Source organism: Myodes glareolus, chromosome 3 (assembly GCF_982192425.1).
Source record: "Myodes glareolus chromosome 3, mMyoGla1.1, whole genome shotgun sequence".
Classification (NCBI taxonomy): Eukaryota; Metazoa; Chordata; class Mammalia; order Rodentia; family Cricetidae; genus Myodes; species Myodes glareolus.
Window position 1 is genome coordinate 128,893,473 of NC_142028.1, and position 24,473 is coordinate 128,917,945.

General features: G+C 42.7%; 1 protein-coding gene across 3 annotated transcripts in view; it reads right to left on the minus strand.

Moving 5' to 3' along the window:
• Snx30 (sorting nexin family member 30) overlaps nt 1-24,473 on the minus strand; it is a 129,283-nt gene that overhangs the window by 24,212 nt on the left and 80,598 nt on the right. For all 3 annotated transcript variants that reach the window (XR_015737592.1, XM_087904978.1, XM_048459404.3), the window contains exons 4-7: nt 18,897-19,055; nt 12,893-13,088; nt 11,598-11,797; nt 6,532-6,618 (exon numbers count right to left, since the gene is read on the minus strand). Coding sequence is in view for 2 of the 3 variants with exons in the window: in XM_087904978.1 (XP_087761104.1) it covers nt 6,532-6,618; nt 11,598-11,797; nt 12,893-13,088; nt 18,897-19,055 (642 nt within the window). In the remaining variant the exon portion in view is untranslated. The remainder of the gene's footprint in view (nt 1-6,531; nt 6,619-11,597; nt 11,798-12,892; nt 13,089-18,896; nt 19,056-24,473) is intronic.

Below are 24,473 nucleotides of genomic sequence, written 5' to 3' on the forward strand. Positions count from 1 at the left end.
GGTGAGTAACACCCAGTGTTCCCTATCGTTAGTCATGCTCCTTGTGTCTGACAGACATCGGGATGGCAACATCCAAGGAAAACAGTTGGATGTTTTCTATCATACGAACGACTGGAGGTGGAGTTACCTGCTAAGGCCCCAGATGGCAAAAATGTCTGAATCAAGGGTAAGCTGTTGTTCCCATAATGGCTCCTCCATGTCTGGTAAGAAAGTCTTTCAGAGAAGGCTCAGGTGTGATAATCTGTATTGTACTAATTGTTCAGGGCTCTAACACTGTATGTTTTTGTGTGCTGCCGTATAGGGTGGTAGCCTAAATCCATTTGAAATCCATTTAAAGCACATATTCTTGAGCTCTTTCTGTGGGTAGGGTATTTCCAGGCCCTAAAATATAAATCTCTACCTGTCTCCTTTGAAGCAAGGCCAGAGAGCCACAGGATTTGCTCCTCCACCACTGACTAGTAAGATTTCCCAGGAATGTAAGACAGACAAAAATCCCCTGAGGGAAAGAGGTGCTCATGGCTTCAATGACAGAACCAGCTACTCTCACATATGACACAGCGGTTCCTCAGCCAGATACACTGAGGAGAGCAGTTTCCTTCCTCGTAGCTGTGAATGGCAACACATTGATCTGCACAGTCTACAGAAGCCAGAACCCTAGGCAACGCATCTCCAACATCAAGCCTGTGTGTGGTGCACAGAGGTTGTATGTGACAGTGTAAAAACACAAACTCCCAGATAGTGGTGAGAAGAGACAACTGAGTGCCTTAGGAGAATCAAGAGCACATTCATAGAGATGGCAGGCAGAGCAAAACCTAGAGTTGCTCATTTCCTAGATGTCTGTTTACATGCTGATGGTGTACGGAAGAGACAGGAAGTGGGAGCTTAGGACGCAATGAAATGTGTCTAAAACATGATGGCTCTAAAAAGGCAAAAGACTGGAGGGGAGCAGAGCTGGGGAGATCTGTGAGTAAGCACTGCAAGCATGAGGACCTAAGTTTGAATCCTTGACATCCACATAAAAGCCACACCTGAGCAAGGTGGCCCTAGGTTGTATAAGAAAGTTAATTGAGCAAGTCATAGAAAGTAGGTCAGTAAGCAGCATTCCTCTATGGTTTCTGCTTCACATCCTGCCTCCTGGTTTATGACTTGGCTTCCTCCAATGCACTGTGCCCAGGGAAATCTATATGTGAGTCTGAGTGTGTGTGAATGTGTGTATGTATGAAAGTGTGTGCTTGCACTCCAGATAAACTCTCTCCTCCTCAGTTGCGTTTGGCTATGGTCTTTATCACAACAATAAAAAGTAAACACACAAAAAGTGACTTCTGTTGATTTTTTTTAAAAAAATACTTAATTGGCAGAGATTATGTCAATCAAATCATACTTCTTCAATAGACAAAATCTCTGCAATTAATATAAATGGGTTAATTTAAGTTATAAGAGCTAGTTATGAACAAGTCTAAGCTATAGGCTGAGCTTTCATAATTATTAAGAATTCTCCATGTCCGTGAGCAAAGAAGGCAAGACCAGAGGGAACCTTCATCTGGCGATGGATGGCGATACAGACGGAGACCCACATTGGAGCACCGGACTGAGCCCCCCAAGGTCCAAATGAGGAGCAAAAGGAGGAAGAACATGAAAAAGGAAATAAGGACTGCAAGGGATGCTATCACCCACTGATACAAGGGGACGGATCTAATGAGAGTTCACCAAGGCCAGTTGGACTGGGACTGAACGAGCATGTGATCCAACCAGATTCTCTAAATGTGGCCAGATTCTCTGAATGTGGCTGGCCTGGAGTCTTTCTGAAAAGCCATTGACAATGACACTGGGACTTGTTTCCTCTGCATATACTGGATTTTTGGGATCCAGTCTGTCTGGATACTCACCTTCCTGGACCTGGAGGGAGGAGGGAGGAACTTGAACTTCCCTCAGGGCAGGAAACCCTGACTACTCTTAGGGATGGAGAGGGAGGAGGAGAGGGAAGGGGGAGTGGGAGGGTGTTGGGAGGTGGGGCGGAAATGGAAACTTTTATAATTTAATAAACTTTGGAAAAAAAAAAGAATTCTCCATGTCATTATTTGGGAGCTAGCTAGTGGGAGAGAAAAAGACTTGTTATATATGGTGTCCAACATGGGGGCTTGAATATTCACATATAGGACCTGAGAAAGCTTTTTAAAAAGATTCCAAGTCCACAAACACAGAGTCAGACATGGCTTCTTAGCCCTGCAGTCTCTCAGGATGGCCAATGTATACAGAGACGCAGTTCCTGGTCACTGCCGGCCGGCTTAAGTCAGCCAGCACCACGTGAGGAGCTGCATGTTGGGTTTAAAGCTTGGCTCACAGGGTCAGAGAAGGCTGCAGGCATGTAGTGAAGTGGTTGAGACCAAGGAAAACTTTAAACAGATACAGTAAAAAATAGGTATGGTCATAGGAAAAAATAGTTTAAAAATAGTAAAGTCTTTAAAGAGAGAGTAATATAGAAGAAAAAGGACACATAGAGATGGGAAACACACGGGGCCTCTGGATTTGGCATGTTTTGTTGACTTTAGATTTTTTAAATATTGATGAGCAAATGGCAGCTGAGACACACTGGGTTATGAAGGGACGGCTGAACTAAACCAGTCTATGTACCTTAGGGAAATCTTAGCTTCAGAATAGAAGTCAGGACATGTGTTGGGTTGCAGGGGGAGAGGTTATAGATTTGTTTTAACAGGAAACAAAAAGTTATGGCTCTCTTTAAAATTAATGAAGACCAGATATGATTGGGGGAGACCTCCTATAATTCATAGAACATGAAGAAAGAAAACAGACATGAAGAAAGAAACCAAGAAAGACGACAGGACAGGTGACGTATATGCTGATCCCTCCAATGTGGGAACACCTCTGAGACTGGGGAAGACTGATAAATCTTGCTGGCTACAGAGTTCTCATGACTTATTATTACATGCCATCCTTTCATACGACATGAATAGAGGTTTGGTTCTACAGTCTAAACAAACTTATAAAGTTAACAGAAGACCTTTTCCTGCTAAAACATAAAACAAAAAGTCATCTTTAACTGTCTTGGGCACACTGTATATTCCATACTTGTGTTAATATACATACATGTTATCTTTAAAATGATGTGGGTTTCCCCTTTGTATACCATAAATATGTTTTATTACTCTTGGTTAATAAATTAGCTGCTTTGGCCTATGGCAAGGCAGAGTAAAGTCAGGCAGGAAACCTGAACAGAGATACAGAGAGTAGGTGGAGTAAGGGAGATGCCACGGAGCTGCTGAAGGAGATGTCAGACCCTTATAGGCAGGCCACATCCTCATGGTAATACATAGATTAATAGACATCTGGTTAATTTAAGATGTAACAGCTGCTTAGAAATATGCCTAAGCCATCGGCCAAATAGTGTTTCTATGTAATTAACATAGTTTCTATGTGATTATTCGGTCTGGGTGGCTGGGAAATGTAAGCGCAATCTTCACTTACATTAAAAGTTTGTGTTTTCAGAAAAAAAGGACCAGACACCAATAAAGACAAGTAGCCCACGTAATCAAGTCTCTCAGAATAACTCTGCTGCTGTTTCCTCAAAGTTCTTCATCCAGAACAACTTCAAAGCTGCTGAGATGGTGCAGCCTCACAGACTATCCAGTCAAGACTTCAGATGAGCTCTATATTTTCTCATCACACAGCTAGCTCTCCCAGGACTTGGCCACCATCCTAATTCTCTCAGGGTCCCCTAAAGATGCCTTTGCACCCAGACAAGGAAGCAGAGCATAACACTTATATTCCCAAGAGGAAAGATGGGTGAGTTTTGGTCATTTGGTGGTTTATGGATGTTTGACATCATTTGGGGGGCTGGTTACAACTTGTTATTGGTAATGGTCAGAAAAAAAGCTAAAGGAAGATTAGATTCAGGGATGTCTTGCTGAAGGGAAAAGGGTGGATACAGTATAGAAGTACTGGAATAAAAGGGTGGATTGTTGAATCTACTTTTGAACAACCACTACTCTCAACTATCTTATATTGATATGGATTTTTGTATATTGATACAAATTTAAGATTATTCTTGTTATACTAAATTTATGTTTCTACTCTTGTTTAAGGTATTACACTTATGCAGCTTACTTAAAGATATAATGTAAAGTTTTAGTCCTTGAAAGCTAATTTAGGATAATAAAGACAGGTCAGTACTTAGCCATCTATAACAATCAAACTTCTAATCATGCTAGGTATGTTTTCAAGGTCAGAGGTATATTTTAAAAAGATAGATGGTTTAAAAAAGCACTTCAAAGATCTACAGAATATGGCATTTAAAATGCTTTAGTAACATAAGGTTTTTCATGACAGTGAGGCATGTCTGCTCCTGGCAGCGCCAATCTACTTCAGAAAAGGATAAAGGGCATCTCAGAACCTCCATAAAGAGTTTGATTTCAGTGTGGAAAAGCTAGCCATTTGGGCAAAATCTATCCTTGCCTCAACTGCTGACAGTATGCTGTCCAGACTGGACAAGCAGGGAACAAAAGAAAATGAGTAACAAACAAAACAAAACAAAACAAAACAGGGTAGGACAGTCCTTCAAAATTCCTGCTTCACAGAAAAGTCTGTCATAGAATCGAGTCCTGTAGGCTGAAGACGGACTCTCAAGGCTGCAGAGAAACCTCGAGTGACCAAGGCAAAGTTCTCTGCTGTTTCTATAATTTTAGAAGTTGTCCACTCTACACTTCCTGTTTACTCGGGTAATATTCTATCCTTCTTGGGTCTTTGATGGGGTTGAAGACTAGATATTTATAGTTTTACAGTTTTCCTTGTTACCAAATTCAGAAAAGAAACTTACATTATAGATATACCATTTTTTTAAGGTTGAAGACATAAAAGCTTAAGTGTTTATCAAATGATGTGCGAAGTCCTTCTTTATATGTGTTGCTTTTATTGGTTAATGAATAATAAAGCTGTTTTGGGCCTATTATAGTGCAGAAGAGGGCAAGGCAGGAATTCCAAGCAGAGAGAGAAGAGAGTAGGCGGAGACAGGGAGAAGCCATGGAACAGCTGCAGGAGACAGCCATGCCAGACCCTTGCCAGTAAACCACGAGCCTCGTGGTAAAATATAAAATAATAGAAATGGGCCAATTTAAGATATTAGACCTAGTCAGTAACATGCTTAAGTGATTGGCCAAGCAGTGTTTTAATTAATACAGTTCTGTGTAATTATTTCGGATTTGAGCAGCCAGGAAACAAACGAGTGGCCTCTTCCAACAATCAAAACTATGTTTTAAGGTCTAAAAAGATATTTTTAGGATCATAATACAAGTTATGATAGAAAGTGGTATAGTTATAAAATTTTAGACTCACTAAGATCGAATAGATATATAGTACCCTCTACAAATCTGCCAAATACAAACGAACTGGACATTGTGAATATAATTTTTTTAAAGACATGTTGCATTTTTTAAAAAGATTTAATTATTTATTAAATATACAGTGTTCTGTCTGCATGTATTCCTATAGGTCAGAAGAGGGCACCAGATCTCATTATGGTTGTGAGCCATCATGTGGTTGCTGGGAATTGAACTCAGGACCTCCAGGAGCACAATCAGAGCTCTTAACTGTTGAGCCATCCTTCCAACCTCATGAATATAATTCTTACCTAATAATTGTTCTTAATGTATACAGTTTTACTGTGTTAGAGTTGCAACCTTTCCTTTTTATTTAGACAAAAAGGGGGAAATGTGGGAAATTTTACACTATGTGAAGATGTGTTGCTGTGATTGTTGTAATAAAAAGCTGAATGGCCTATAGCTAGGCAGGAGGTATAGGAGGATTTCTGGGGAGAGAAAGGAAGAGGAGGAGAAATCTAGACACACAGGAGATACTGAGAGGAAACAAGAGGGTCAATATGGAAGAGGGGTAATGCCATGTGGTAGAATGTAGATTAATTTAAATGGGTTAAGTTAGAGCTAGTTAGGCCTTACTTTCATAATTATAAGAAATCTCCATGTCATTATTCGGGAGCTGGCTAGTTCCCATAGTAGATCACTACAGTGACACACTAATCAGCAAGCATCTGTGCCTGCTATGATGGCAGACTGGGTACATCTGCTTCTGACATGCTAAGCAATGCACAGAACTGTTCTGTGACTTACTTCCTTGCCCACAGAACGGGATAAGAATATTGCCTCCTCTTTGGGACAGATTAGTAGCACAGTATCATGTGAAACATTTTTTTTTAAACACACACACAAAGTCAAGGAGTGTTATCTCTGAAGTCTGGGTTTCAAAATCTCCAAATCCGTTCCAGGGAGGGGTGGATAGATGACTAGTTTCAGTGTTAAATTATCTGCCTGAACATTGGTCCCTACTATTCTATCTCTAATAATTCCCACCCCTTCTGTGAATACTACTACAAATTCTAATCATAAACAAACAAAGAGAACAACAGATTGGTAGTGGCAAGATCCTAGTCTAAATCTAAGTGAGCAACAGTGCCAGTGGGAGCCTGTAGCCTTCAGCCCAGCCTTTGTTGGGAGCTGGCCTGACCTTGGGACGATCTTCCTTTCTCAGAGCCACAGCTTCCAGTTTGGCTTCGTACTCGGCCTGAACTTGGTCCCTCTTCTTCAATACATTCTGTGGAAGGTAGAGAGAAACATGTTAACAGTCTGCAAAGGGCTCTCCAACTCCCAACCCAGGACAGGGATTGTGCTCCAAAAGCCGCATATAACACCAGTTTCTGAGGAAAGGAGGAGGGAAGGAAGGAGAACCAATCCTGGGGATGGGGCTCTCCAGGGAAGAACACCAGATGTTGACAGCAACAGATCTGGGAAGAGCAGGTGGGGAACACGTGCACCCATCGCCACACTGCCCAGAGGCCTGAGCCTCACTGTGTACCGAGAACATTGGCAGACACTGAGCTCTAGGCTTAGATGCAGGGCAGTCTCTGGGTTCAGTGGGAAAAGAACAGTCAAAATAGTTCTTAATTGTTGTAAGGAGCCGCCAGGATGTTGCCTTGGCGAGATAGTGCCAGCGGTCCTACAGCCTGGAGGTATACAAATCCTTTGATGCTGCCGCGCAGGCCAGAGTGCTTGGGTCCTTGTTTTGCATTTCAGAGCCTTGGTCCTGTGGCCTTGGGCCCTAGCAGAATGGCATCAACCAATCAGCATTCGAGCCTCTCACCCTAGAAAAGCGGCTGCCTTTGGGTTTTTCCCGCTCTCTCTCTCTCTTGCTTCCTGCTCTCTCACCCTCTCTCCCTTCCTCTCTCTCTCTCTCTCTCACTTCCTCTCTCTCTCTCTCTCTCTCTTTCTCTCTCTCTCTCTCTCTCTCTCTGTCTTTTCTCTCTTTTCCCTTCCCCCAATTTTCCTCAACCGAGGGCTTCGAATAAAGGTGTGATATGGGAAGGAATCTCGATTTCGTGGTCGCTTCTGCTTGCTGGACAAGGGATGCGTCTCACAAATTGTAATTATTAATTTATATAATTGACAAAAATCATACATATTCATTTATTGTGTATGAATTGCTCCAAAGTACATGCATATTATGATGAGGTTAAGCTGAGCTAATTAACAGACATTACCTCATGCTCATTTTCTGTGGTGAAAGCATTTAAATGTGTTCCCAGCTCTTTTCAGGAGCACTAATCAGCTACTGTCTCTCCACGATAGAATGATTATAGCAGAGCTCTTGATGCCTTAGTCTGCTGGGTTGCCCCCTGCTGGACTGCTCTGCCCACTGTTCCATTAGCCACCTGTTTATTCTCTATTCTGGGTCAGGTACAGGATGCAGAGCCTCAGTTCTCTGAGGGTTCAATCTGGAAAAGGTCCTGATGTATACAAGGCTGGATGTACAAGAGTTCTGTGTGACAGGTCTGAGTCCCTGGATGAGCAGCAAATGGGCTCAGTGACAGTCAACGTGGGAGGAACAGAGGCGAGGCAAGGCAGGTGCTCATGAGAAAAGTGTAAGGGTGTGCTTGTTCTTCAGTCCACACTAACAAGTAGTACCTGACACTGAATAACACCTTGAGACTCTGCCCCGAGCTCACTTCCCTTCCTCCAATCTTAGCCTTACAGTGCCAGACACAAGAGCTTGTAGTAAAAAAAAAAAAAGCACATCTCAGTTCTTCCCCTCAACTTTCTTCTGGTACATTAAAAACTGGCAAACCAGGTATGGTAAGAGCCTTTTTACTCACTGACTCAGAAACAAGTTACAAAGACAATTTCTAACCACAGATTCTACACAGGCACCTTCTATCACAGCCTGGAGTCAGGGCAGGAAGAACCCATCCTGGACTAAGTGTTAGGCACTTGATACCCCTGGGGATGTGTCTAAAGTTCCGAGTAACTAAATGCCTGAAGGTTCTCTACAGCCCATTTTCTAGAGGGAAACATCCACACTGGGAGCCCTAAGTCTCCTACTGACTGAAGAATTTACTTTGAAGAACATGTCCTCTGCAATCATTCGTCCCCCAGGTGGGCTGGTCGTCTTTCTCCTAAGGGCTCTGATGTTCACTCCCCACACTCACGAATGTCTCCAGTGGAGCCTTCTGTTGTGACGGGAATGTTCTTTAACATCTGCCTATGGAGTGCTTGACATGACATGTGGTTCACGTGACTGAAGAAACGTGTGTGTGTGTGTGTGTGTGTGTGTGAGAGAGAGAGAGAGAGAGAGAGAGAGAGCAGGTTCCTACCAAGAGCAGAGGTGTCAGATGCCTGAGTTATGGATAGTTGTGAGCACTGGATGTGGGTGGTGGAACCATAATTTATGTTCTCTGCAAAAGCAGCATTGAGTCATTTCTCCAGCCCTGAAGTTTTATTTCTTTCTTTAAATTTAAAGTAAAGTAAATAATTATATATGACAGTGGCTACCACACTGAACAGGCTAAATCTATAAAACAAAACAAAGGAAGGCAACAAGAACCTAGGATTTTTAATTTCACAAAGCCTAGGCTGTAGTCTACATCTACCTGTCTGGTACCAGGAGCACTGAAAAATCATCCTCTCTGCCCAGGAGAACTAAACATATGACACTGTCTGTGGGAGTGATGGCGTCCTATCCGGCGTGTGTGCATCTTCCCCTTTACAGAACGCTGCACATCTTACTGGAAAAAGCAGCATTTTCAGTCTAGCATTTCAAGGATTCAAGTTGCACAGACAAGTACTGTTGTTATGACCAGCTTCTGAGAATCAGTGTTCCTGAGAAAACACCTTGGACTGCCAACCCAGCGTGTGGTGTTCTCTCCCTATTTTTATTACATCTCTTGTTGAGGATGCCAAGACCCTTGAAAGGAGGGAAGTGAGAGACGATGCATCCACCCTAGATGGCTACTATTGTCTAAAGGGCAACTAACTACTCATCCCATTCCACAAAGAAGGCAAGAGAAGCTCAGATCGAGTTAGTCTGGGTTGCTCTCTGTCCACGCCTCTGCCACCCAACCTCCCCTGGAGCAAACGGGATGCTCTCTTCAGAAGCAGACTCAGGAGAGGATCTGGGCTTGCATCCCAGAATCACAGGATAGCACAAAAGGCTCCTGACAAACTGGTGGAGGCAAAGGACATAGAGCCTACTGTCTAAATGAGGAGACTTGGCATGGTGACAGTGCAGAGCCTGTCTGAAGTCACACTGCTGGGTAACAGGATGGCAGCAACTCAGTGTCTGTCTTCTTCTGTTTAGGGTTTCACAGTCCAACAACCCAGCCATGCTGAAGGTTGAGCATCTTCTAAGGGGAGCCCTCTACATACTGCTGGCCATGTTAAGGATGGCTCCCTACTCCAAACATAATCTCTGGAACACAGTTGGTCAAACCAGCTTATAACTATTAGAGAGGGTTGATATGGGAATGAAAGAGTCAAGAAGCTCCATCTACAGAGAGGTACCCTGCCTCCAAAGAACAAACACAAGCCACCTGAGCCTCCCTAGGCGACACTAGCTTTCTCCCCCACTTCTGCCTCTCAGCATCATGATCCATCAATCTAGGGGCAGAGAACAAAACAAAACAGTTTTGCCTTCATGGAGCTTCCATGCCAGAGAAGAGACGAACAACAAACAAGTAAGCAGCACTGGACACAGCATGGAGTGTCACCAAGGAAAAGTAATACGGGGGAGGATCTGAAGGACAGTGTGAAGTTAGTTAGAATGCGCTTCTCTTGGATCCCATTTTCAGATAAAGAGCACTTCAGCAGGATTTAAGAGGTCCTGATAATCTGGAACTTCACTGGTTTTCTGTTCAGATGAAGAGAAGGCTAAGGACTCAGTTAAGTTTTCACTTTTAACAAGAGAATTGTGAGGAAAAAGATGGAAAGAAATTTTAAAATACTTCAACCTTTCAATGAATATATATAGATTCTGATGAGTTTTGGAGGGAGGACTATAAAAATTGCGTGAGACAATTTGAGCACTACTGGATATGTGGCCATAGTAAGAGACTGGTTTTTACAATATGTGTGTGTGTTACATCGCATTCCTATGCTCATGCACACAGAGCCCAGAAAGAGGACGCTGGGTGTCACTCTCTATCAGGCCCCACGTTATTCCCTCAGATCCTGGGACAAGGTCTCTCACAGAACCTGGAGTTTATAGGTTTTTTGCACCTAGACTAACAACCATCTGGCAAGTCCCAGTAATGCTCCTGTTTCTGCCATCCCCTATCACGGCCCAGCACTGGGCTTACAGGCACCTACAGCCACACCTGGCTTATCCAACCTTTCATAGCAAGTGCTCTTACCCAACTCCCCACACCCAGCCATCTCCCCAGCCCAGTAATTGTCCATGATTCTTCCCCAGTACTGAAGGCTGAATCTAGGTTCTTAAGAATGCTGGACGAGTGTTCCACCACTGAGATACCCAGTCCTTGGCTTTAGTTTCTCACAGCTGTAATAATGATATGTCAAGACTGTAGGAGCATATATATCTGAGGTGCACATTCTTTTTAAGCAAAAGATTTGTATCTTCGGGTTTGGGAGATTTTCTTGTATTATCTCTTCTTAATTTCCTTCCCTTGGTTATCCCTTGGTTCCCCAGAGGATGCTGAGCCTTGAGATGAGTGCTCACTGTGACTCACTCGCTCACCTTCTGTCCCAGTTTTGACATATTTGCAGTTGAGTTTTACTCTCCAACTATCTGGTCTTGCTTTCTCAACCACATTTTCCAACTTTATAAATTTTATTTAACAAATCACGTGCTTTTTTAATTAACCAAGTTTTATGTGTATGGATGCTTTGCCTGTGCCCCACACGAGTGCCTGCTGCCTGAGGAGACTAGAAGTGGATTCCTGGGACTGGATCTACAAACAATTCTAAGAAGTAATGTGCGTGCTGGGAATTGAACCTGGATCCTTTGGAAGAGAAGCCAGTGCTCTTAACCACTGAGTCATCTCTTCAGCCCCAACAAATCAGGTTTTTAATTCCCAAAGTTAGTTAACTCCTTCTCCCACATCATCTCATTCCTCAGTAAGAGAACACTGATTGAAAATTTCTTCTGATCTTTTCTTCCACTTAATTCCCACCCTCTGTTTACCACACGCTCTACCTATATGTCTGTGGCGTCAGTCTTCCCGACCACAGAGATGGACAGATAACACATGCACTTGACACTGCACAGAGAGCAAGCCAGTTTACCTTCATGGAGTCTGAGTACAGAATGTATTCCCTGAGCACTGGTAGAAAGTCCTCTGTTACATCATCGGTCAGCTCTTCCAAGGCCGTGGAGCAGTTCCCAATGCAGGCCGACACACCTTCCAGGGGCTCCGCCAGTTCACCTTCCAAGGCGCTCCACGTGGAATACACAGGCCCATATTCCCTCAGCTCTACGAGGTACTCTATAGGAAGAAAAGCCACTTGGAATCTGGCTGGGGAACTCTCGGTGTATGACTGAGTTAGGAATTGGGTGCACAGCCTTGGCTGTTCTCTTTCCTGGGCATGCCTTCCTTTAAGTGTAATACATTCCTAATAATGTTTTTAATTTCTCAAAGCTATTGCAAATTACTAACATCCAAACATCTAGGATTCTTGTTAACAGGAACCAAAATGCCCTATATGGGAAAGTGGCTAAGAGCAAACCCAGAGAACTTTGAAAACAATCACCTCTTCCCATGCTGCAAGTGCAACATCTTACAAAGCAATGTGGGAGACTTTCATAAAGGTATAGAAGGCCTCGGATCCCCTGGAACTGGAGTTACACGTGGTTGTGAGTCCACAGGTGCTAGAACTGAATCCAGGTCCTCTGCAAGAGCAACAGTGCTCTTAATCTGAGTCATGTCTTTAGTTCCCAGCAGTGGGATCTTTTTAAAAGAAAAAAAAATCAGTCACAATGGAGAAACAACAGGATTATGGGGAACACACTCTGCTGGAAGAGATGTGGTCTTATACAGGCAGATGCAGCCTGCCACCCAACAGTCCTATCAGTGGTTCCAGGGAAGAAGAAAAAAATTATTTTTCACCCCTACAGGGTAAATCTGGCCCTTCATTTGTCACCAGGATTCTTGCCATTTTTGGCAAAATGTGGTTGCTGTGTTTAACTATTAGGAAATGATAGTAACTGACATGTTTTAAAAGGCCTGCGTGACATGTTCATTTGTTCTGGTATGTCTGGCCTATACCTGTGTGAGGGGACAAACTGCCCCACTGTTACTGGGCTGTTGCTAATCAGGTGACCCTGACAGGAGAAGGGTAGACAAGCAGTGGCGGTGATAAGGACAGACAGACTTTGACTCAGAAGAGGGTGTGAAGTGAAGCAGGGCATGGTGAAGGAGTAGATTCCAAGTTCAAAAGTTTACTCCCTCTTTGTGTTTGGATTTTAAGCAGAACAAGGCCTGGTTCTGCCACTGCAGCATTTCTGCAGGCTGCTTCAGCCCGGTATATATACATGCCATCCCCACCACTCTGGGCACCACTAGTCTCAACAAAGAGCTCACCTATTTCTTCTTTGATGATCCGTTGGGCTATCCGATCAATGGTTCCCAGTTTGAGTGCAAAAGTATCTAAGTAGTCACCGATGGCTGCAAACTCCAGAGGCCGACTCCTCAGCTTATAGCCTCCCGTGACATGTTTGACTGACTCTCCCACTCGGCTCAGCAATGCCATCCCCTGCTTCTTGTAGGCATTCAGGTCCTGCAGATGACAAAGTACCATCTTGGTCACACGGCCAGGTCTAAGGAAAGAGCTCCTGAAGCCCTAGAAAGCAGGGCTGTTAGGGCCGCATACACATGATAGCCCCACTGTGGGAACTCTTCCCATTGGGAGGCCAGATAAACATCTATCTACTCTTGTAGGGCAAACCAAAGTACAGTCTAAAGTTTAAAGTGAGGAGTCAGGGACTTAACTGACCTTACTTACAGAGTACAGGTGAGGGATTATAACCATCTTGTGGTGTCTCACCCCAGTATGGATGAGGACATACCCATACGGGTGGCTGAGATGAAGTGCCCCGTCACACACATGCCTGGCCTCCTTTGATGGACATCAGCAGTCACCAGGCCCCACTCTTGAGACTCTTGCAAAAAGTCACAACTACTCTGATACGATGGCAGCTTGGGGAACAGCACTCTACAACAGATCCCCAGACTCACACCCATATGTCAAAATGGTGGGGCCCTAGATCCTCTAGTCAAATCTACATCCTGTCTTTACTACATCCTGTTTTTAAACGCAACACTCTTTCTAACACAACTTTTGTAAAATCTCTGGTAAAAATGCCCCATGCTGTCTTAGCACAAAATTAAATGCCCAAAGATTTGTTCCATTCACACACTCAGACGCAATTAGAGCCACATAAGAAAGGTGGAGGGAAGAAGGTAGGGCGCTGAGAAGAAACAACAGAAGCGCTGCTAGAAAACTCAGCTGAGGTGTCATTGCAAACAAACTTTAAACTCCAAATTTCCTGTGAGTCAACAATAGTGGAAATGGGTTGGGCTTTTAAACCTCTTGTATCCAATACTGTATCTTTAAAAAGATACCCTGCGCAGCATAGTGGCGCATGTTTGTGGTCCCATTACTCAGGAGGCAGAGGCAGGTGGATATCTGAGTTCAAGACCAGTTTAGTCTATATAGTAAGACCCTGACCCCCAAACCAACCAACCAACCAACCAACCAACCAACCAAAAAGCTCTTAGATCTGAGCTGGTGGTGCGTGCCCATCATTCCAGCACTTGGGAGGCTAAGGGATGAGGATCAGGAGTTCGAGCTATCATGGGCTACAAATTGAAACCCTATCATGGTCACTGCTCCATTGCTGTGAAGAGACACCATGACTAAGGCAACTCTTATAAAAGAAAGCATTTAATTGGAGCCTGCTTACAATTTCTGAGGTTTACTCCATTGTCATCATAGCAGGGAACATGGTGGTATGCATGGTGCTAGAAAAGTAGCTGAGAGCTACATCCTGATCCACTGGCAGAGAGAGGGAGAGGAGAGGAGGGGAGTGGAGGGGACAGGAGGGATGGGAAGGGAAGGGGAAGACAGGAGAGAAATCCTGATGAAATCCTGATTTATTGGGCAGGGCGGGTCAAACAGACTGACAAACACTGGACCTGGTGTGGGCTTTTGAAATCTCAAGCCCACCTCCAGAGACACACCTTCCCTAACAAGGCCACACCTCCTGATCCTTCTCACTCTCTGATGACTAAGCATTCAAATACAGGAACTCTGTGGGCCACTCTTATTCAAACCACCACAGACCCCATCTCAAAACTGTAACAAACTGGAAGTGTAAGTGGCTATTTGGTGTGTTTAGTTCGGCAAATGACACTAAAATGGGCTTGCAGTTTGTTTTGTTTTGGTTCTGGCTTTCTTCTCTGTTTCTTCAGAAAGGGGCTCATGTACCCAAGGCTGGCCTATGTAACTGAGGATGACCCTGTCCCAGTCCTCTGCTTCTACCTCCCAAGTGCTGGGATTAAAAGTGTACATCACACCAAGTCCAGGCAGAACTCTGTGGTTAAGGGTTGCTCTCCTGCACTCACTTACATGGGTCAGGATTTCGATGGAGACATTGAAGGACTGTATTATAAATCTTAAAAAACCTTTGTCACACTTATTAGCCCAGAAATCTTAGTTCATCTCTCTCCAAGACAAAATTTACCACTCATTCTTCACACAGATTCCCAAGGAACAGGAATCAAAGTCACAACCCTCCCATACTACATTCAGTAATGAGGACAGCCTGGGTCTTCTGGACAAAGAACCTACACCCTGAGAACTGACATGCACTTTGGGAGAACAAGAAACTTGAAGAACCACACCTAAGTATTAGTATACTGAGAAATGCGTACATCAAACATATTCAGTCTGTAGGGGGAGCTATTGTATGAGCTGCCATCCATGGAAGTTAAAAACAAAAGCTTAGAGGACTTTGCCAGATAGTTTCTGTGAGTGGAGAACAGAATCTTCCAGAAGCCTTAAATTTTTGCAGTTGCCATCTGCACACATGCCTCTGTAATTTTAACAGTGTGAAACGGACAGTACTTAGACTTCGATATCCTTGTCATTAGAGCGTTCTATATATGGCTTGAATACAGGAATCTGAAGCTAAATGGGTTGGCTAGGGAGAGTCTGAGCATGTGACACATTTCTGCATAGTAAGATTTCAGGTAAGTTCTGCCCACAGCAAGCAAAGCACAAGGCCAGTTGAACAAGCACCTTGAGTTTGAACAGTCTCTAGCAACAGGCTGGAAACAACTACTTTTTTGGCAAATGATTGGAAAACACACCTAAGAAGAACATTGCTGTCGGCAAGCAATGGCCAGGCCTTGTGGTACAGATGAGGGAATCAGGCCTTAAGAGCCACAGGACCCAGTTTCAAGTCCTAATGATGCCAAATGAACAAATTGAATCCCTCTGAACTTCAGTTCCCTCGTCTGAGAAATGAAGCTACAGTTATTTACGGGGCTCTTGAGGGGGCCCGAAGGTATCAAGGCAGGGAAGAGGTGAGAAAGAAAACTCGGCTCAGATTAACTTTGTCAATCTGGATCAGACCTGGGAAGTCTGATGCTAGGTGGTGTAACATGAAGGGGCCTGCTTGTTGGGGTTTATGTCCTTCCCAGTTCCCCACAGCTGGCAAGCCCCAAAGAAAATCACGCAGAGATCTCCATAAGTTTTATAAAACTGATTGGCCCATTAGCTCAGGCTACTTATTAGCTCTTGTAGCTAATATTAACCCATTATTTTTATCTATGTCAGCCACATGGCTCGGTACCTTTCTCAGCTGGGCAGGTTACATCATGCTTCTTCAGTGATCTGGGCAGAACTGCAGGAATGGGCTTCCTCCTTCCTAGCATTCTCCTGTTCTCATCGCCCTGCCTCTACTTCCTGTTTGGTTGACCTGCCTATACTTCCTGCCTAGCCAATCAGTGTTTATTTAAAACATGATTGACAGAATACCGTATTGCAATGTACATTATACATTGTTTACATTTGAAAGTCATTGTTCTTATTTATTGCACAGTTGTTTATTGTCATAGTCTTTAAGTCAGATAGGTATTGAGAATTATAGATCAATAGTCATCTATGTTTGTCATATTTATATTTAGGCTAATCAAGTTCTTTAGATACATGGAGATTATATTCAGTATATATAGATAGTCTTCAACTTCTTCAAAGAGCTGTAGAAAATGGCCTTTAATCTAACTTAGAGTTCCGTGGTAGTGAGACACAATCACTCTGGGCAACACCGATCTATTCCCGAGAGAATGTTGAGCACCAAAGACACTCCACTTGGAGCCTTTCTTCTTGGCAGAACTGGCCTTTGAGCAAAGAAATGCCCATACCTCAACCACCAACAGAGATACAGAGTATCCGTAAATGGATAAAACAGGACTGTCATATCCTGCCAAGACAGGTAAGACAGTTTTGAAGTTTCTTGCCTTTGAAAATGGTATGTCAGTTACGTTAGGCCTTAGCCAAAGTTGGTTGCCTCAACATTACAAATGAGACTTTGGGTGATTGCCCAGTTAGTAGTCAGTTGTCTCTGTCATTTGTTGTACATTTTGGAAGTTTCTCAATTGTACTTCCTGTTTACTCAAGTAATATTACTTCCCTTCTCAGATCTTTGATGGAGTTGAAGATTAATGAGATAATTAGATAATTATACAATTAGATAATTGTAGTTACCCTCCTCATGATTTAGCTAAACTTAATTTCAATACATTATTTAGACTCCTTGAAATAGAATGCTTAGTAAATGCTTTTGTTATACATTTCTTGCTTGATATTGTTTACTGTTTGTAATTTTATATTTGGTATCTGTTCCTACTGTATATAGTTGCATTGGGTTTGGATCGATCTTGTTTAGACAAAAGGGGGAGATGATGGAAGCTCAACCAATCACATCTGGTTAGAGTGTGGCCGCCTGGAGCCCAGGTAGAAAAACCGGGAGATGCAAGTGCGTGCTCTCTCTGCGCAGTGCCCGCCGGACCTACCGGATTTCGGAACTCCCATTCTTATAGTGTAAGTTTCCCCTCTTTAACCATTAAAGTATTCCTGTTACTCTTGAGCTAGCCTGGTTACTTGTTGTAATGACCTAATTAACCAGCAAGGTGGTTTGCTGTCAGCATATGTAAAACACAGTATAATTTGGGAAAAAGTTTCCAGGCAACAATCATTCCAATTCCAGGTGCACAATAAAGCTTAAGATGTGACTACATAGAAACTCCTTTGCCAAGTACATGAGACCATGAGGGCTGGTTCTACAGCTAAAAGGCCTAGAATCTATTGTGGTCTCTGACCAAGATAGCATAGAGGCCATAAAGTAAATGTGACATCTCCCCTAAGGATGGGTTCTATTAACTGAGAGCTAAAGATAATGTTCTAGGAAGGGAAGTGTCTGGGATAAACATTTTGGGTGATTTGAGTGAGGTCTGCCTTTATAGCAAAAGGTAGGTGTGGTAGTTTGAATGTAATTGGTTCCCATAATCTCACATGGAGAGGTACTATTAGGTGTGGTTTGTTAGAATGGATGCAGTCTTGTTGGAGGAAGTGTGTCACTGCGGGGGCATGTTTTGGGATTTCCTATGCTCAAGATACCCAATATCTCAATCAACTTTCCATTGCCTGCAAGATATGGGACTCTCAGCTCCAGCACTGCCTGCATGCCACCACACTCCCCATCTGGACTGAACCCCTGACACTGTAAGTGAGCTACCCCCAAATAAATGTTTTCATTTATAAGAGTTGCTATGGTCATGGTGTCTTTTCATAGCAACAGAAACCTTAAGACAGTGGGTGAGATCTGCCTCGATAGATAGTAAAACGGTCACCAGGTTGTTAACAACCTGTGTCCACGCTCAGGTAATTCTTCCATTGAGAAGAAGCCTCTGCATGTTTAACATTCCTGGTTCCCTAGTGCTCTATGGGCACAAGGACCTTTGTGTGTAAAACACAAGGTTCTTATGGAGAATAACTTTATAATGAGTTATTTTGAGTGTGTGTGTGTGCATGTGTACGTTGGTATGTGGATGGCATGCGGAGGTCAGAGGGTAACCCTGTGGAGCTGGGTCTTTCCATGCTTATGTGGGTCCTGGAAAGAAGATTTGGCTCCTGAGGCTTCTGTGGCCAATACTTGACCCACTGAACCATCTTGCCAGCCCTGAAGAACACTCTTACCAAAGCTCAGTATCCTTTAGCTTTTGTACCTATTCTTGGTAAGCCTCACCTACTAACACTGCCAAGAAGCATTTACAGGACACTTCTGTTTTTGGCAAGTAAAAATACCGACTTCCATTGCTAAGACAAAGGGGCAGCCTGTCCTCCTCTTGGATTCTAAAACAGAGAGCATGCTAATGCCGTGGGCACCCAAAGTCGGGGATCTTATGATGCCCACCTCAGGGCACCACTCAGGGAAGTGGCTCGTGAAAGAGCAAAGTGGTGGTTTGAGAAGGAGCCCAATAATAATCATTTAAAGAGACATACACAAAATTCTGCCCATACCTTAGCAGTGAGGAATACATTGAAGTGTTCATTGAAAGAGAGCACAGGGTGATCTGTAATTCTTTTTAGGAATTTATCCAAAGCTTTTCTTCTGGTCTCCACAAACTCTTCTGAGAAACGATCCACGACCCCTTTCACCACAAACTTCTCAGGAAGCGGCTGAGATGGAGAGAAATGGAGCAGTCAAGATGGGTCAAGAAAAACTCCCCAGGCTAATAAATATCTACTGCCTATCTGTCCAAGCTGTTGCTTATTTTTGTCTTTCTTCCTTCCTTCCTTCCTTCCTTTCTTTTCTTTTCTTTTCTTTTTTTTTTTTGAGATAAGATCTCACGTAGTCCAGCCTGGTATCAAGCTCACTTTGTATCTGCAGATGACCTTGAACTCTTTCCTCAGGACTCCAACTTCATACTGAGATTACAGGTATATCCTACCATATCATTTTATGCCAAGCACTTTACCAACTACACTGTATTTCTAGCCTAAGAATAGTAGTTCTTAATCTGTTAGATCTTTTTCTCCCCAAAACAGGGTTTCTCTGTGTAGTCTTGGCTGTGCTGGAACTCACTCTGTAAACCAGGCTGGCCTTGAACTCAGAGGTATGTGCTTTCTCCTAGTGTTAGACTTTATATTATCATCAACACAAAGATTTTTTGGGAAACACAGATGTAGCAAGTCCAACTGTCCTGTCAGTTTGATATGCACAGAACAAACCACTATAGCACAGCCCCTGAACTACTGAGAAGTCAACATCTTTCCAGAAAATACAGCTAGACTGTCTTTAAATATGCATATTAGTTATAAAAAGAAAGATGGAAGACAAAGTCTAAGACCTGAAAGCAAAGGCTGGGGAGACAGCCTAGCTGGTAAAACACCTGATATGCAAGCTCAAGTCCCAGAACCCATGTTTAAAGTAAGAGCCAGGTATAATGGTGTGTGCTCATGACGAGGCTGTAGAGACTGGTAGGTGGCACCTGAAGGGGCTGGGCAGTCAGTCTATTCAGTGAGCTCCTGGACTGTGGAAGACTCCATGTCCAAAATAAAATAAAATAAAATAAAATAAAGAACATGAAAAGAAAAGAAAGAGCAGACAATGCCAGAGGAACAACACCCAAAGCAGGCCTCCATACATACCTGTACACACCAGACACACACACATGAACCTACACTACCAACATATGCATACACATACACACACAGACACACTAAGGAAGGGGGCAGACAACATCAAGCACAAACATCAAGCACAAAAATTTATTAAAATAGCTTAAGATTCTGTTCCCTGTTCAAATGCAGAAATAAGGAAGTGGGCAAACTCACACAGTTTAAGATGGTCTTTATTTTCCTTTTAGGTTTGTTACTGAAATGTAACTTTCCTTACTTCTCTCATTCAAATTTTTCTATCATAAATATTTGAGCCAATACTGTTGAACTATTTAAACTAGTTGCTCTTCCAGGGACCTTTGAGCTTTATTTATTTCCTTGGTAGCTTGCTCAGATGAGCGACTAAATATGTCTATCTTACTGCCTCCCAGAGGAAAAGTGACTGTTATGTACAGTTTAAAAATATCTGGGTTCTGACAAAAAAAAATGTTGGTGAGAATGTAGACAGAGGGAAGCCTTATCTACCTACTGCTGGTAGAAATATAAACCAATTCCCTCACTATGGAAACCAGTGTGTGTGTGTGTGTGTGTGTGTGTGTGTGTGTGTGTGTGTGTGTGTGTCCCTCAGTAAACTAAAAACTGGCTTACCTTGATAGTAGACATCTTTAATCCCAGCACTCCTAGAGGCAGAGGCAGGTGGATCTCTTGAGTTCCAGGCCAGCAAAGTCTTTATAGTAAGACAAAAACAAAGAACAAAACTGTGGTAATGAAATATTCCAAAAATTATCTCTTATATTCTAAGAGACTACTGTTTGCTGGATCACACACCCAGAATTAATAATAAAACACCTTGATGTCACATAAGTCATGACAGCTAGCCAACTGTGTATTCAAACTGTTTAGTCTGCCTTTAGCTGAACAATCATCCTTACCTGCCTTGGATCTCTCATGTAATTATCGTTTACATCTAAGCGAATGCTCAGCACAGCTACAGTCTTTCTGTTTTGTCATTCTTTGTTTTTTCGAGACAGGATTTCTCTGTGTAGCCTTGGCTGCCCTGGAACTGACTCTGTAGACCAGAATGGACTAGAACTGAGAAATTTGCCTGCCTCTGCCTCCCAGAGTGCTAGGATTAAAGGCGTGTGCCATCACTGTCCAGTTTGTAGCTGTAATCTTAAATCTTCCATGCCTCTGGTCCAGAACAATGCATGTGTATCATTTGCTGAAAGCAGCAAACACAGAGATTGAAAGCAACTTCCTAAAATCTACTACCAAGGTTGAAAGCAACATTTATGAATATTGGTTGATAAACAATATTTATAATACTGTTTGTTGTGTGATAGTTTGGAGCCAGTGGCTTAATCCCTTATAAAACTCTGTTAAAGATTTACATAACGTATCCCATTCTTTCTCATGTGCTGTTCAATAGACAGAGTGAAGCCCTTCGTTTGACAGACACACAGACAGAAGACACCCTGCAGACAGACACAGATTCAGATCATACAACAAAGGACTGAAGAAACAGGGAACACGAAGTAGAGAATTCAAACCGGGGCTCGTTCTTAGTTAAATGATACCAAGGGGAAGAACTTTTATTTCTTTCCTTAAAGCAAAATCCTTGCATTATTGCTGACTCAGAGTTAGTTACTGTTTAACCCATGAATAAAATCTGTAAAAACAAAAAATGAAAGTAGATCTGCTAAATAACCCTGTTATACAACTGGGTATCTGACAGACAGACTTTCAGCCAGACTCTTCACAATAGCTAAGCTAGGGACTGCAATGGAGGGATGGATGAAGAAACTGTGCCATATACACAGTGAGTCTTCAGCTGTAAAGGAATTATGTCGAATTACAAGAAACTGGAGATAACTAACCACAGATGTGGCTCCTAGATTTTATACATACATGGGCAAAATCACATATGCATAAATGACATGAAATTGCATGGGGGAATAAAGGCGCTAATGGGAGGTGGAGAGGCAGACATGTATCTGTAGAAAAATATCTTTATGTACCACAGTACCACGTACAATGATTATACACAATAAAATAAAGTGTTTGAATTTTAAAATATCTAAAAACACACTTTTTTTTAAAAAAAAAAAGTGCAAATGGGATGATGATGAAGCTCAATAATGTTGGTGATTTCTCCCAAACCACAGTCAAGGAACCCTGAAAAGACACCTGCTTAATTACCTGAGGAATGAATCAAAAGTGTAATGAACTTGGATGTGACGATACACACATGTAATCTCAACATTCAGAAGACTAAGGCAAGAGAAGCCTGAGACCATACTGGTATATATCAGCCAGGATGAGCTGCATAACAGGTCCCTATCTCAAAAACAAACACCCTAAATATTTGTACAGACAAATATTGGAACCTACAAAAAATACTACTTGCAAATTATTACAATAATCCCTTGGAAACGTCAGGGTTTAATTTTGAAACAGTGACATTATACCCCTGAGACTTGGGGCTATATGTTATATGTAGTTTTAGCTTAAATCTATTCTGTTATTTGAAATAAAAGCATGTTTCCTGTACATTGCCACAGAGAAGTATATTTCTAAGTATGAATCTAAACACAGCCATGGATGTGCCAACTTCTTGTCAAGAGTCAGGACTCTTCCCTGCATTCAACAAAGACCTACTGCACCTTCTCCTCGCTGAAATCTGCCTCGTCCTACCCGCACCACTCCAAGGCAAAATTCACTGTCCAACAAAGAAGCATCAAGATTAAAAATCATGCCATTAAGAAGAATAATTGCCAACCCTAGTTTAATTCAAGGTACTTGGAAGTTCAATCAATATTGTACTATTAACTTCCCTACTGAGTAAGCTAAAAGTACTTCAAAATAAGGGGGTGGGGGTGCTAAAGAGATGGCCTGTCAGTCAGGAACACGTGCTGCTCTTGAAGAGGACAAGAGTTTGGTACCTAGCACCCACATCAAGTATCTCACAATTGCCTGAAACTCTAGCTCCAGGGGGCCCAATCCCCTCTTCTGGCCTTCACGGGCATCTGCATACACATGGCAGATAGCACATGCATGTGTAAATGTTTTATATAAAAGAGGGACTTATTGTGGGATATTTTGATGGCACTCTAACACTCCCAATAAAGTTATAGCTCAAATCCCAACAAAGAAGTTATAGCTAGAATCAAGGGGTAGGGCCAGTGACTAGCTGACCAAAATTGGCCATAGAGAATCCAGGTAGGGGCAGGAGTCTGAGCTTCCTTTTGGTTCTGGGCTGAGGGAAGAGACATATTTTTTTGTGGTGTCTCTGGCCAAAAAGTAAGACCAACTAGTTGCTGCTCAGCCTCTCTGAGCTAGAAGGCTTTTAACTCCAGCCTTTGACTGCCGAGCCTTATTGGTAAATAGAATGATAGAATTAAATTAAATTAAATTAATTTTATTGTATTAATTTAAATGTATAGGTTAATTAAACCTAATCACTGAAGCCACAACAGAGCCAGGACTATTGGACTGAAAGCCCCACCAAGCCACGGCTGACTGAGGGACTGTGGTGCTGTAGACAATAATTAAAACATTAGTAAATTCACGTGCAGCCACTAAGCTGACGGAAAAACACCAGTGATTGGCTAGAAAATGAAGTCATTTTATCATTTCAAATTGGTGAAAACAGTTGCTGCAACACAAATTCTTCTCATTAACTCCAGCGAGAAGAAAGCTGCATAGCAAATACATCCTTCCTCCTTCGGGAAAAGCAAACATTCATTTTGCAAGTAAAACTAAACACCAGAGTGTTTAATAGATGTATGCACACCATCTCCCTACACACGCCCATCTAAACATGCCATCTGTCTGCCATGCCGTGAGTCACAGTAAGCCAAGTGGTGGCAAGGCCACTGTGCACACCCCGGAGCATCATCTCCAGTGGGCAGCATGCGTGCACCTAAGCATGTGCTATGAAAGAGCTCAAAAGTATGAGGCCCTAGATACTGCTAAGAAAGAAAAAAAGACAAAATAGACCAAAAGGAGACGTAATTGTAATTCTCTAAGAATAATATTATAATTTTAAAATTTGTTATGGGAGATGTTGTATTAAGTGTTTGTACACACAGAGACACTTCTGAAGGGGGTGGATGTGTTTACTGTCTTGACTGTGGTGACATACTCATGACACTGTCTACCTGTAAAATGTACAAAGTTTAATGTACATCAGTTATGTGACTTACAAAGAAACAGTGTGGGGAAATAGTTTCAACTCAAGACTTTCTGGTGTCCCCATTACAGGGCAAAAAGAATGAACCATCTTTACAGACGGCCTGCACACTCTACACGCATTCAATTCCAGCATGTGTGACTGATTACTTCCTTCTGCTTTAAAAATTCCAGAGGAACAAAGCAATATAGAAAGAAAGAAAGAAAAACCTGTCAGATACCACAACACCTCAAAGGGCTTTGTTAGGTTTTGAATTTCAAATGTTTTCTACAGACTCACATGTG